At 40.1% G+C, this 14,642-nt stretch overlaps 1 protein-coding gene across 1 annotated transcript in view; it reads right to left on the bottom strand.

The window, feature by feature from the left end:
- LOC104909415 (teneurin-4-like) overlaps positions 1 to 14,642 on the bottom strand; it is a 78,061-nt gene that overhangs the window by 52,078 nt on the left and 11,341 nt on the right. Inside the window, exons 3-5 of the mRNA XM_019612331.2 lie at positions 12,298 to 12,556; positions 7,054 to 7,152; positions 4,837 to 5,072 (exon numbers count right to left, since the gene is read on the bottom strand). Of these exons, the coding sequence (XP_019467876.2) occupies positions 4,837 to 5,072; positions 7,054 to 7,152; positions 12,298 to 12,556 (594 nt within the window). The remainder of the gene's footprint in view (positions 1 to 4,836; positions 5,073 to 7,053; positions 7,153 to 12,297; positions 12,557 to 14,642) is intronic.

The raw sequence follows: 14,642 nt of genomic DNA, 5'->3' as shown, positions 1-14,642 counted from the left end.
TACTAAGTGTGCTGTGTGTAGTAATTTGGGGAATATGTGAAAGAACCAAAAACGGACCTGGAAGCTCTTCTGTAGGTAGCAGATTGAGCTCATAATGTAAAGGCTTTGCTACAACAGATTGTTGAGGTTCTGCATTTTATCTAAGATAAGATGAAAAACATTGAAAAATCACTATGAATCAAAAGAACAAATGGTAAGAGTAGCAAAGCAGAACTTCATCTGGGATCAGAAGGGAAATACTAAAGCAGTAAAAGAAAGAAACGTGGCAGGGTAACAAACTGCTTTGTATTTTAAGTTGAATAAAAGCCTTGCTATTGGGGCACATAGCCCCAATTATACAGCTCAATTTTAAGAATTAAGCATTAATAATGTCTCCTATTGTCCTAAAGTGGAATGTAAGCACACATTAATTAGTATATTACACATTCATAGCTGACCAGCTAGATAGCTAAGAGTTTTGGAGAGCTGCTTTAAATGGGGTTTGCTACATTTCATCAAATAATCACAGAGAGACTGTGCTAAAGTTAGCATTCAGGGTGATCTTCTGACAATACATGGAAAGACACTTTATAAACACATCATAGTCCTATCGTGGTTTTAGTATCACAGCATTGTGCCAGCAGCAAGTAACACTGCTCTTTTCTGAAAGAAGCTGTGTCTGAAGAGAGTTCAGACGAATGGAGACCTGAAAAGCAGAGAGTTCTGACTGCAATCAAATGAATGACTGTTTTGGCTTCATAATATGTTTTCCAGCCCTAACTTTAATTTAAATCAAATGTACATCTTTCTTGCTGTTCGTGAAATGTAACCGCAACACATGCTTAAGTATAGGAAAAATTGCAAGTGCCTAACTACATCAAATCGTGCTCCCATCTCATCTGGAATCTCCATCAGGCAGAGGATAATACCTTCTGTTTCAGAAGAAAGAATCTATTCTCCTTCACTAATTCATTTAGAAACTGTTCCGCGGATCTAGCCAAACAGCTGCTGGGCATGGAGAACTGGACGACCGAACAGGTCATTTCTATTGCTGTACTCCAAAATCCTCCTCCCAGGCAGTGCAAGCAGTGTCAGAGACTTCACAGAGCTATGCTATCAGGGCTGGCATCTACCAGGTACTGAATGTGCAAGTGAAGTATTTTGACAGCAGCATACCTCATGGTATTATCTCTGCCATAAGCATCTCTCTCTAAACTGCTCCTCCAAGGCAGGGCTTCGTGCCATCCAGAAGCCACAAAAATGTTCCGTCAATGACTGTCAACAGAAGGGACAATCCTAAAATGGACAATTTAATTTCAAAGTGCTGTTTCTCCACGACCTCCTGGAACAGGAAATTTGCAGGTCAGTGGCAAGCTGCTTAAAGAGGCCTTTCATTTCTGTGGCTCCAGTGGTGCCATTCCTGCGGGTTTAATGCTACAGTCCCGATCTGCCACCGCTTTTCCCTTTGGTGTTCTCACTCCACGAGACGAGCTGCTGGAGAGCAACCAGGATTTGCATAAGCCCTGTGTGTGCACAACTTTGATGTGCATTGTTGCCGCTGCCTTGGTGTGTGCCTTTGAATATTTGAAAAGGTGGCAACAAGTCAATCAAAAGCCAGTTAATTCAAATGAAAACCAGCTTCTGGTGCTTAATACACCCTGTTATATTTTGCTTGTCATTATCTCTTAGGACCAGTGACTCAGCCATGTAAAAGCTTTGGAACGATCACAGCAGTGACACATGATAGCAGCCGTTCAGCTTCTGTGGACTTCTACTTATGCCTCCTCCCCTCTTGAAAAAGCCTGGTAAGATAAGTGAGCCTCAGACTATTAAATACCATGAAGTCTTTCTTAAAGTAATGGAAACTCTGGCTTTTAGCCTTAAACAAATGATATAGGAAGTGTTTCAGATGAGTTTAAAAAGAAAAATATGGTCTGGCTTCAGCAAGGAACTCCAGAAATAACCAAATGGCTCATTGTTTCATGTAGCCCTGCTTGTCTCAGTTGGTCACCCCAGTGACCTGAGCATCTGTCACACAGAAAGTGGTGGCAGCAGCAGAGCTCTGACATCTCTAGCTCCACACCGTTGTGCAGATAGGCAGGACATGTGATGGGTAGTTTTAAAGATTTAAACAGAGGACTGTGACATGTCTGATGCAGTGAAGAGCATAATTCACAGAATTATAGGATGGCTTGAAAGGGACCTCAAATATCTTCTAGTTTCAACCCCACTGCCCTGGGCAGGGTTGCCAAACACAACATCAGGCATTAGATCAGGTTGCCCAGGGCCCCATCCAACCTGAAGTCCTAGGCATTAATCTGGCATATTTCCATTAACTAATCAGTGTACAAAAAAAAACAAAAAAGAATAAATGCCCAGTGCTGTCATTGGACCAAAAAGGGGCTGGGATCTTTTCCAAAGAGATCTCCAAAAGCCCCCAGACATGGTGCTAGGCTTTCTGCTCTGCGTACCCCTGCTGGAGCACAGTGAACCAGATGGACCCAGTGCTATCTCCAACCTCAGCCACTCTGTAATGCTGTAATCCCATCATTCTGTGATCCTGTGAGCTGATCCAGAGCCCATTCACTTAAATGGAAACCTCTCCGATGACCTCAGTTTTGGAGGCTATAAATGGTCATTACAATTGTGTGGTTATCTTAACTAACAAGAGCAGGTGGAAATAGTGTTCCTATACAGGTCATCCTTTCCTACTCAGGACCTGTTGTACATCACCACTCAAATGGTCCCCAGGGCAACACAAGGAGCAGAATACTGCTTAAATTTGCTTAAATGAGGAAAAGTATTTGTAATAAAATGCAACTACACAAAAACATGGGGAAAGAAAACTAGAGGAAAAACAACCGCTCGCTTTGCAAACAGATCAGGTTATTTAAAAAAATGAAATGGTTTGGTAAATAACTGTGTTTTTATCAGAGTGCTGAAAACCTCAGCTTAACTTAATGAAAGCACAAACATTTTGACTCCACAATTCTTCTTCTTCTTCGGGCTAGGTGATACAATTCTCATCTGCAACTTGACAGGATGTAAAAAATAATTACAAATGAAAAGGTTATTCATAATTTTTAAATGAGTTAATTAGTAAACCCCGCCAGAGTCACTCATTACAGTAATTAATAATTGATTATACTTGAAATTAAACACAATTTTTCATCAAAATCTAATTAAATATCTGCCTTTTTGCTTGTTGATTAGAACACTGGGTCTGGTAGAGACAATCTTTGTTAAATATGTTTATGCTGAGCTGAATCATCAAATTTGATTTTTAATAATTGATAGTTCCTTTAGAAATTAGCAATTATGACCCATAATTACAGCAGTTCAACCTGATCAACGCTGCTGGCACCTTCCCAGCCAGCCACAGAGCCTGGCAGGTGCTGCAGAATTCACCTGAATAGAGATAATAGGATGGGAGAGCACTCAATGGACCTACTTGTCCACCATCTCCACTGTGATTCTAAAAATGAAGCCCAATCTTTTCAGAATTTTGAAATGGTTTTGAGCAGGAGAATAATACCAAGCACAAAGCCACCAAAGTCTTCTTCATCTATCAAATGGCACATCAAAACTAACAGGCAACGCTATCCTGAGTTATAATGATACTCCTCTGACACACTGAGATAATGTCCACGTTCAGGGCATAAGGAGAATACCAGACAAATGAGAAAGGCAAGTCCAAACGTACGTAGAAAACGATGAAAATTGACTGCATATTCCATCAAACTACTGCTGATTTAATGTTGGTTAATTAATCATTCCTGCTCCTCTTACAGGAGGCATGAAAGTGACCAAAGTACGATACAAGGCAGAAGTGGAGAAATATCAGTCATTAAAGACGTGTACATGAAAGGAGCACAGTAAAAGCAATCCTTTGTGGTGGTGCTAATTATACTGCTGTGAAATGAAAGTAAAAATCTTTCGATCCAGGCTAAGATTTGTAATTCTAACTGCAACCCTTTATAGATCATTAGCGTACAGGAATTCACTGTGAAATCAAAAAGACTCATTTGTGCCACAAGACATCAGCATTCTTACCTATGACCACATCTGTACATATCTGACAACTACAGTTTGCACCGCTGACAGCTTAAAATGGGAGGGTAGGAATGGACCTTTCTAAGACATTTATAATATAAATATCAAGTCTGGCTGAGGAAAACTAATGTTAACACCTCAAATTTACAGAGGGCAAAATACAATTTTCGCTTTTAACATGGCAGTTATTTTTGGAAGGAACACTGACAACCTTTATAAACCAAAGGCAGTCAGATCATGCACAGCTGAAGAAGAAAACAGAGTTGCTCTACACAATTAGCAGATATTCCCTGATCTGCAGAAGTCAAGGAAGGTTTCATTGGATTACAACTGAGACTCAGTCCTTCCTTATTCCTGCAGGTTTACACTGTGAATTTCCAAACAGTTGGTTAAGTGGATGTGCTATGAAAGGCATTTTTCTGTCCAGACTTTGGTTCTGACCCTGCTACCATTAATCAATGGCAAAGAATTCCCACTGACCTGGATGCAATTGTGATTAGGACACGCACCTTACTGCTGGCTTTAATTAGGATTTGCTGAATGCTTTGGGAACATCTGGTGGGTTTGTCTCACTCTAGCACAGAATGGGAGCACAACACCTGACTTATGCTCTGCTAGGCTCTTCTGCATGTGTTAGGCTAAATACTGTTCCCTACCACACTATCTTCATCCAACAGAGGCCTTATTTCCCCATTATTGTGTATCATCAGCTTGAATCTCTTGTTCCCAAATGTTAGCATTGTGGGTGATGTTGTAGAAAAAGACAAGAAGAAAAAAAAAGAGAGAAAACAGAAATAAACTTACCTATAAAATATGCCAGTAGGATCACCAGCGTGACCGAGATGACAATGGCACTCAGGGCAGCACATTTCCAGTTACAGTACTTATAGGGTTTCTTCAGGTTAAAGGCAGGCCTAGAGAAGGTACTTCTGGGAAGGGGCCTAGGGGGAGGTGAGTACACAGTGCTGGACGTCAAGGGATATCCCGGCGACGTTGTACAAAAAAGGGGAGAAGTCCCTCCAGGTTTAAACAGGAAGTGCCTGGGGGAAGAAAGACCAACAGCAAGTGATTCCACCCAACAGTCAACGCAAAGAGGGATGTGAAGTGAGAGGATGGCGACGGCTGCCGGGCTGAGGGCAGCAGCTCCACACAATGCTGGCTAAAGACACGGATGGCATGCATGAAAGAGAAGAATAAAAATCAAACACAAAAAAAGTCACAGTGCCAACAATGCCACAGAGAACTCGTCAAGGACAGGAGTCCTTTCTGTGGGAAAGCTGGCGTTAGAGTGAAATGGAGACCTCAAGCAGAGCTACGACAGACTGGTGGCCTGCTCAGCTCCCAGGGACGTGTCCGACTGAAAGGGAGCATGAGTCGAGTTAAAGAAGGGAGAGTGTTCCCCAATTCATTGATTGATCACTGCATGAGAGCGTTTTTGATACTGCATCGCTGAATGGAGATGAGGGAGGAGAGCTTAAGCCATTCCACAGCACCCAAATTGTCACAGAGGGAAATGTTGACGCTGTCTCCACGTTGCAAATTTAAAGGTTGGGCAAAGGGGATGGCTGAAAACACCAAACCAGAGTTCAAGCCTTGTGTAAAGGCAGCGGGGGCAGGCACCTGCTTCCAGAAAGTGGTTCAGAGCATCTCAGTTTGGTGCCTACTTTAACAAGTGTGAATTACTGTCAATGGCAGCAGCGTTTCCTGTCCAGTGACACGTTGGGAGGCATCGCGTTTTGCTCATTTTTATGACTGCAGTCTGAGAGCCAGCCCATGAGGACCTGTGAGACTTTCTGTGAGACTTATGACAGAGCAAACAGAAACCACTGTGGTCCATGAGCTCCTGAAATGAAGTGTCCCAATGGGAGCTCGTTTATGGGAATCCTAAATGAGAAACCTAACTTTGGTGGGATATCATGAAGTACAAGGCATTCCAGTTCTGGGATTTAAACATGACCAACAGATCTGAGCATGATCTCACCATGCTGATATCAAATACAGATGTCACATGAGGATCAGTCCCCATGCAGTTTGCACTTTCTGCCATGGTTTGTAGGGCCAAACTTGCAGCCAGCACGAATCCAGTCATGGATCCATGGGAGTCAGTCAAGCCAGTGGATGTGATTCTTTTTTTTTCCCCTGGAAGTCACTTATGCAGACACAGGGGAAATGACATGCAAAAACATCACCATGCAGAAAAGCCACTGATTCATGCAAGATAAGGTGACACATAACTCTCTGAAGTAGGTGTTTGTACCATTACAGCCATGGTTTTATAGGTAATCAAAGCATGATTGCTGACCATTAGAGAAAGATGAATTATTTCTACTAACGGTCCAAATCAAAACACTCATTTTTACATGGACTCAGATACTCTTCTGTGTTTCAGAAAGTATCTGTTTAGACAGATGCATCTGGTCTAGGCAAAGAGGTAACTACAGCGTTCAAGAACACCAATTAGACCTTTGGTTAAGTATGGCCACCAATTTACAACTGCCAATGCAACAGTGACATTTTTGGCACTGTCATGTTAAAAGCTGTTTATAACCTTAAAGTTAAGTATTAAAAGTTAAGTAAAAATGCCAGAATGGGTGTTTAGATCAAGCAAAGGGTTGATTTGATACCACTAGTAGACACTGCACCTTTTGTAAGATAAGGTACCAGTTTAACAATGAAATATCAGGCTGCTAGCACAATAATGGTTTAAGATCATTATAAAAATGAAATTATTCTGAATTTGCATGGGATTCAAAATTGCTGTAGGTACTTCTTACTAATGAAATGACTTTTTCAAATTACAAGGAAGGAAAGCAAATGGAATGCTGTGGCTCATTAGCATATTAATGAGTCTACCATTAATATGTACAGGACACATTGCTTCAGAACCTCATTTTTTTAAAGCCATTTTTTGAGAGGCCAGCAATGGTGTTGCCCTTAACATCACTGATATGACCAAATGCTTTCATGCAAGGATCATAACAACTGTACAGTAAACAGGAAGACCACATAAGTGTCACATACCCATCATTGTAAGCACCGTCATGTCGGGAGGAGGTGAGAATGTCCATCTCAATGAGGTTGTCCTGCAATGTCTCTAGGAATGTCTGCTTTGCTATGTTTCTACATACATATGGAAACATGAATGAAGCCAGTGAGTCATGCATATATGAAGTGTGATCTTATAAACCACAATGGTTATAGTGCAGTTGTGCATGGAATTAGAATGAAGAGCCATATATTTATATGTATAAAATGCTACACATATACATATACAGCCTTAAGAATGTTTCCTTCTCTTTATATGCACTATATATATATGCATTTACACACATATAAACACACACACACACACGCATGTGCATGTATAAAAAAAGTTGAAGCCTTTGTTCATTTGACATTATTTACTGCCAGTGACACATGAAAACTTCTGAAGTGCTGGATTAAAAAATAGATGTCAGTCCTGCACAGCTGTAACCTTGTTATACTCCTGTTACTGTGAAAAGGCACATCACAGCATCTCCCTCATTGTGGCCCATAACTGGAAGTACAACATCCTCATGGATCTCAAATGAACACCTGCTACGTTTTTGCTGGTTTGCTTGTTTCAGTTTAGGAGTTGACAACTTTTTAATTGCTAACTTGATTAATTTGTCCACTTTGGAACAATGAGAGCTTGATATTTAGAAATTTCATTTTGAAATCTCTATTTTAACTTCTGAACTTCTTGTTCAATATGAATATTCCAAACAAAAAAGTCTATCAGCAATAAACAGGTTGAAGTTGAAAAAAGGTTTTACTGGAACCCAAATTCCAATAGCAGAGTTTTGGCTATAATCTGGATAATACAGGCCATAGGCAAGATACACAAGGCCTGAATATTTAAAAGCCTGCATTTGATTTTGCACACAATAGCAATGTTTTGCAGTATCCAGCCTTCCCAGTATGTACTTTGATGAGTCACTTTTTGACACATATGCTAAACTGTTTTATGCATTTTGAGGAGAATAACAGGAACATAAAGAATTAAGTTAAAGGCACAGCTGGGAACAGATTTTGTCTTTCTCACCTTTGGTTTTGCTTCTCAACATCTGACAAAAGTTCTCAACATCTGACATTCTTCCCATCTTTTTTAAAACCAAAAACCAGTCCTGATTTTGCCCATGCCTTTTTTCAGCATCAAAATTCTAAGTCTGAATATGAATAAATTCCCTGGCCAAAACTAGCAAAAGGAACATAGCAGCATTGTGACACTTTCTCACTTATGCAGGATTAAGCACTTACAGGATATAAGTGACATGATGTGAACTCAAACGAGAACTCTTCTGTCAAAGAAACTGGATTCAGGTAACATGCTATACCAAGGGAAACCAGCCCTGTCACATTATACAAACCTTGACACTGTCTCTTCTGAAATGTCCTTAACCTTCATTTCCATTTCTACTTCCTCCTCCTTCCTGCTGCTAATGCCAGCATTTGCTTAGTTCAACTCATTGCTTTTGAAGGCCTCTGGGCTTCTTTGCCAGCACAGATCTACTCCTTAATCTGAATGCAAGTAAAGTCACTCCTATTCACAGCTTTGGAGCAAAGTGGATCGACATGCATGAGCTGTGTGCAATAGCATTTGAGACATCAATCCATCCCCAAGTGTTTGCTGCTTCCTCACATTCCCTAGGAATGCAGGAAAGGTTGGATGTTGAATTCAATGCAAAAAGAAGCAACGTATGTGCATGCACCAAGCATTTAATGGGTAAGGGGCAAGGCATCTAGCAACACATCGATCAATAGAAGATCATCAGTAGTTAAAATCCATGTTAGATTGGTTCCATGAATTTCACTTGTGTCAAAAGAGCCGGAGAGGAGTGGGTTACATCATCTTATAATGTGCATATGTGTAAAAGAGAGATGGGACTAATGCAGGACTGTCCTCGCTGAAGGCTGGGCAGATTCTCCTCCCTTGGAGATTACTTGTGAAAAGCTGTCTGTTTACAAATCACTCTCCCTTCTCACTGTGAGTTGAGTAGTAGAATCTGACCTTACACAATTATCACATGAAATTTTCTGGGAATGGAAGTCTCAAGCAAGCTGCAGGTTTGTCAACCAGACGTCCATCTAGTTGGCATTTATTTACTCCCTGCAAGGTCAAATGTAAAGGAACAAAAAGGATGCCTAAGAAGAAGGAAGAGTGAGGAATAAATATTGGGAGAACTGACTTACCTGTCAGGAGTGACTGCTGAGCAAAGATCTTCCCATCACAACATTGATAATATTTTGCTTTTAAAGCAACAAAAAAGGGAGCAGACAGGAAAAGAATGAGGAAGAAGGAAAGAGAGGAAAGGAAGTAAAAGGTAACGAAAAAAGAGGAGGGGGAGAAGAGGAGAAGCTCTTCGTCTTGCAACATATAGAGTTTTTGTATATGGGATATGCTTATCATGGCAGTCATATACTCGTGTGACATATCTCTGCTTGCCTTTGTGTTACATGTTGGAAATTTCCAGGCTGTGGAAAACCACTCAAACTTTCCAGTTCTGAATATTGCCTGCAGTCCCCAACAGTTAAAGTCAAACCTCCTCAAACCCTAGGGTGCTTAAAAATCTAGAACTGTAGGCACGTTTCACAGCTTGTGACAATTTCTGTTTAAGAGACGGAGCTTTTCCTTCATGTTTGCTCTCAGTGTTGACCAAGATGAAATTTAAAAAGAAGGAATATTCAAAAGAAATACAATTCCATTTTTGACATGAGATTACAGTAATCTCCTATTGCTATACTTCAAAGGCCTTAATTCTTGGATTAATGTCTCTTGGTCAGGATTTATTTTTTACATATTGGACATTTTATTCTGTTAAGTGGAAGTCATTTCTTCTAAAAGTCTTTGCAGTGGGGAAAGTTGACTCTATGGAACAAGTGAAACTGGGCATCCACGTTTGCCAAACAGATCTGAAGCCTTCTACATCTACAGAATTCGACCAAAGGAAATGGAAGTTCCCTGCATGCTTGAAGAGCAGATTATCAGAGTGGAGATTTGTCACAGATTTGCCAATCATCTACGCAGTGCATTGTGACAAAATTATAGGTTATTCTGTTTTTTTAATGTTTGTTCAGGGAGGTAAAAAAGCCTGTCAGTCATGTTATGGCAATGCTGGCTGTTTGGCATGCTTTTACAACACGTTCACTGTCTTCTAGAACACTGGGCAACACTGCTACTCCATCCACAGTGTCAAAAACCACATCAATCTTCAAAGAACCTGTTATCTAATTAATAAAATGATTAAACTGAGGATCAGCTACAAATATGAGTGATTTGTGAGGCATTATCACCATTAAATGATGCAGATCGAACTCCTCAACTAAGTAGATATAAGAAGTGCAGTTGAACTGACAGTAACAATGTGACAACCCAGCCTGCAGAAAGAACTGTTTACTTCATCCCCAATGATTTCGTGGGGAAAAATGAGGCCTGTCTTTAAGCACACACTCATTTATGATTTAATAGAAACAACTCAGAACTAGTCAAGTACATTACAAACTCCTGCACTGACTATAATGTGGTACAGTTGCCTCTTCATCTCACTCTCCAATGACCACCAGAATTGGGCAACTGGAGGCAGGACGTTTTCAGGTAAGAGCTTAAACCCTGGCACTCCTCCAGAAGAGAAAATATTCCTTCTCAGTTGTTAGGTGTTGTGTTCTGAGAGACTTTGGTCAGAGATGAGGATGCCTTGGCACTATTCAAACAGTATAACATCTCTTCTCTGACGAATCTGTGTCACTTCTGGTTTAGGAAAAGGCAGTGTTCCAGAATTACAGACCACTACTTATGTAAGGGTTCTTGGACTAGCCCCTAAGTATTCTATAATGCAATAGTTTTTTAAACAAAACAATACATAGAAGTCAGTGCTTGTGCCTATATGCTCAAGAATTAGGAAGACGATTTAATTACTGAAACTGTTGCCAAATCACACTTGCAGTACTTGCTTATAATTTTGTCTTAATCTTTCGGAGCCAGCTTCTTAGTTGGGTATTTTAAATTAAGCAGTCTCAGAGAAATTAATTATCCTTAAATGCCATAAAATGTTAGACTGGGGTCTGTTTTGGAAGTTTCAGGGAGCCAGCAGACACAGCTACTTCTCTAAGAGACCGACAGATATTAATTTTTAAAACCTATTTTTAATGCAGAAGCTGGCAAAACTGGGTACATTTTGTCCCAGGATACAGACACAGCTACCACTGATTTCAATGAGATTCCCACAGGCAGTGAAGCAACAAATTTGGCCCCTGGCTCAGTTTTCAGTCAGTAAATCTTTTTTTGCTATTTAAAATCTTTCTGGTTGGTTTGAGAAGGCAAGACTAACAAGGAGAAAAAGGCAGCTAAGTCAGCGCACGATGTCTGGCCTGGAAGATTTCTTTTTTGACTAAAAAAGACACTGTGCGCAGGAGCTCATAGCTCCAGCATCTCCAATGGCTTTTCATCAACAAAAGAAATAGTAAAGCAAAACCTGTGGAGAATATGAAAACAGAGTTTCAAGAGGGGCAACTCAAAGATGTATTCCCAGGCAGACGGGAAGACTGAGGCTGAGGGAGTAGAACTCCCTTTTCCAGAATCTACATGTTTGGAAAAAAAAAGCCTATAAACTAAGTTATGAACCAGAACAAGTCAATGCAACCTTGCCACACCCTCGATATGGTGCAAAGATGGAAAATTAGAAGTTAAATGAAAAATTAATTGACTGATTCTCTGTTTGTTGGAACGATGCTGTAGGATAGTAGAACGCAGCAGCTGCCCTCTCCTCATTAGGTAAATTAAGATTAGCTTTGTGAAAGGTGTATTACAAAAGCATCTGCTTGATGAGGCACAGCTAGAAGAAGGCTAAGTCTTCAATGTGTTGACTGATTTCAGTTTCTTAGATAGGATATTGATTTATCCTACCAAATAGGATGAGAAGGCATTATAGGTAAGTAAAAGGAAAAAAAAAAAAGAAAAAAAAATATCAAAAACATTTAAATCTGTGATCCTAACTCTGATTTTAAATGAGGAAAATAACCTTACAAGCAGCTATTAAAAGACAATATTTTTAGTTTATGAAAGAAGAGCAATGTTCTCTTCTCCTAGTCCAAATAAAAAGACATGAAGAATGATAAACACAACTCAAAATACATCATCCAAACACCTGCTCACAAACTGATCAGCTACCTATTCAGAGGTATAGATGTTTCATCACATCCTTAGCACACGCAATCAGTTGTAAAGTACTAAAGAGAATGACCCACCTGGTTTCCAGCGGGATGTTGCTGTTCAGTAACCAGTTGTCCTGAGCGTGGGCTGGTTCTTGAGTGCTGGCTGGTTGTTCCCCTGACAGAGAGTGGTCCGTGGGAGCTGGGCTTGGGTTGCTGCGTGGAGTGAAGTTCCCTCTGTTCAGGGAATTGATGGAGGCTGCGTGATGTTGGTTTGGGGTGTGAGCATGTGATATTGGAGGTGGTGGAGTTCGGAGTCTTGAATGATTTTGAAGATTTGGAGGATGATCTAAAAGAGAAGTGAAATATTGTTAAGGTTCAGGATGTGAGTAGTTCTATGCTACACTCATTTCTGTGCAAGTACTTTTAAAGTATACGATGGCTTGGATGGCACATATCTTAAACTAACACAGGCTTGCTCCAGATGTCCTAATGACATGTGTATTGAACCACTAGCTGGCTAGAGAAACATTTTGGTTTCATGCAAGAAAGTTATGAATGCTTAAAGGACTGCAATAAGGCCATCCTGACAGCCAGGCTAACTCCAACGAACAACTGCAGGTAGCAAACCGCAATCTATCTGTGACATTGATTTGTGATTAAGCATGAAAAATACAACCAGCCTGGAGAAATAACACTTAAGAACAATTTTCTGATGGATATACAGCTCCCAGTGAAGTTTGTTCTGCCTGTGTTCCCCAAGAACTTTCAATAGTTAAGCCAACAGGAAGACTGAGAACACATTTAGTCATAGACTGAGTTTAGAGAAAGCCATAAAACTGTGTCAGGATTACACAATTTAACAAAATGCAGTAGTTTGTATTGTTAGAGATGTACTCAAACTGAGTAAAAAATGCATGTGGCGTAAAAACTGAGGTGTCAGGAAAATAAAGCAAAGCATAATGAAGAAAGATGTAAAGAAAGGTGATATAGCTGTTTTCTTCAGTAAAACTCCAGATATCATTGTTTGTCAGCCAAGGGTTTGAGGGAGGTAGACTGAAGAAGGCAAACAGTCAGGAAAAGACCAACATAGTGCTGATTATCTTGGTGTTTTTAGTTTGTATTTAACTACTCTCACATGTTTTCTGGAAAAAAAAAAAAAGTATGATGGAACTTAAGGGAGACTGGATGTTCAAAGTACTAATATGGGCTCCATTAAACATTCCTCTTTGATTTTAGTAGACTTCAGCTTGCAAGTTATTCATACACAACAGTTATCTGATGTCTTATCTGAAAAACAAAGGTATCAATCTAATACTTCCCAACTAGACTTCAGTATCATGAAAAACTAACACTCATTTGCTCTCTAATTAGAGAGCTCAGGAATCAGTGTACAGAGTCATAAGTTACAGTGAATGGTGACAAAATTACCAGTAAATTTAATGACATTTTTGATATTTGAATTAGGACTTGGATTCAGGAAAAGAACAAGGGAAGCATTTACAAATCCCTGCAGCCCCTTGGATATTTAGACACAAGATTAAATTCAAAGATGTTTCCCATCCTTTCCTTTGTCACCCTATGTTAACTCAAACAATCTCATTAATAATTGTAATTAATTATTCCAAAATTGTAGGGTGGTTGAGGTGATCTAGCAAAACAATGGGAAATATTAATTATGAAGGTGCCTGTTGTCTGCTTAGGATCTTTAAAATTGGAAAAGACCACTAAGATCACCAAGTCCAACCCCAACCCATCATGCCTACTGACCATATCCCTCAGTGCCACATCTCCATGGTTCTGGAACACCTCCATGGGTGGTGACCCCACTCCACCACCTTCCTAATTGTATCTACATGTAGAACATGCATCTCTGGTTGGCCTTTTTAAGTTAGACATTGGAACTGGGTTATATATTACATAAGAATGCCTTAGTGCTTTTAGGGTTCAAGTTCATTTTACCTTATAATCTGAAGAAGGTTATAGTTCACATTAAAAGTACTGCTGTCTCTACTATACTTTAATGCAAAGACAATAACCAGCTCAGAAAGAAATCTGTGCCATTAATCTGCATTTGGATAGATAATTTCTCCCCAGGAACCTCAGGTCCAACTCCCCATAGTACACCCAGAATTAAAAATGCTATTCTGGACTCCAATGTAAGGCCAACTCTTGTTGAACAAGCTAATGGGAAGGGTGAATAGCAACCATGGCTGCTACAGATGAGGAATGCCAGAACCAAAGCAGGTTCCATCAGTTCTGCAGCACCATTTGAATGGAGACATCCAGCTGCCCTTGCACTGGACATTATTTGGAACTACTGATTAAATGAAACTTAATGAGCATAGAGACAGTAAGAACAACAGGGGAGGATTACAGATTTTCAGATTCTAGGGTTGTTCATCCATCTCTCCATTCCCAAGAATTTAATTCATCCCAGA

This window comes from Meleagris gallopavo, chromosome 1 (genome assembly GCF_000146605.3).
Source record: "Meleagris gallopavo isolate NT-WF06-2002-E0010 breed Aviagen turkey brand Nicholas breeding stock chromosome 1, Turkey_5.1, whole genome shotgun sequence".
In the NCBI taxonomy this organism is placed as follows: domain Eukaryota; kingdom Metazoa; phylum Chordata; class Aves; order Galliformes; family Phasianidae; genus Meleagris; species Meleagris gallopavo.
Note: the sequence above shows the minus strand (reverse complement) of the source record. Positions and strands in the feature narration are given on the sequence as shown.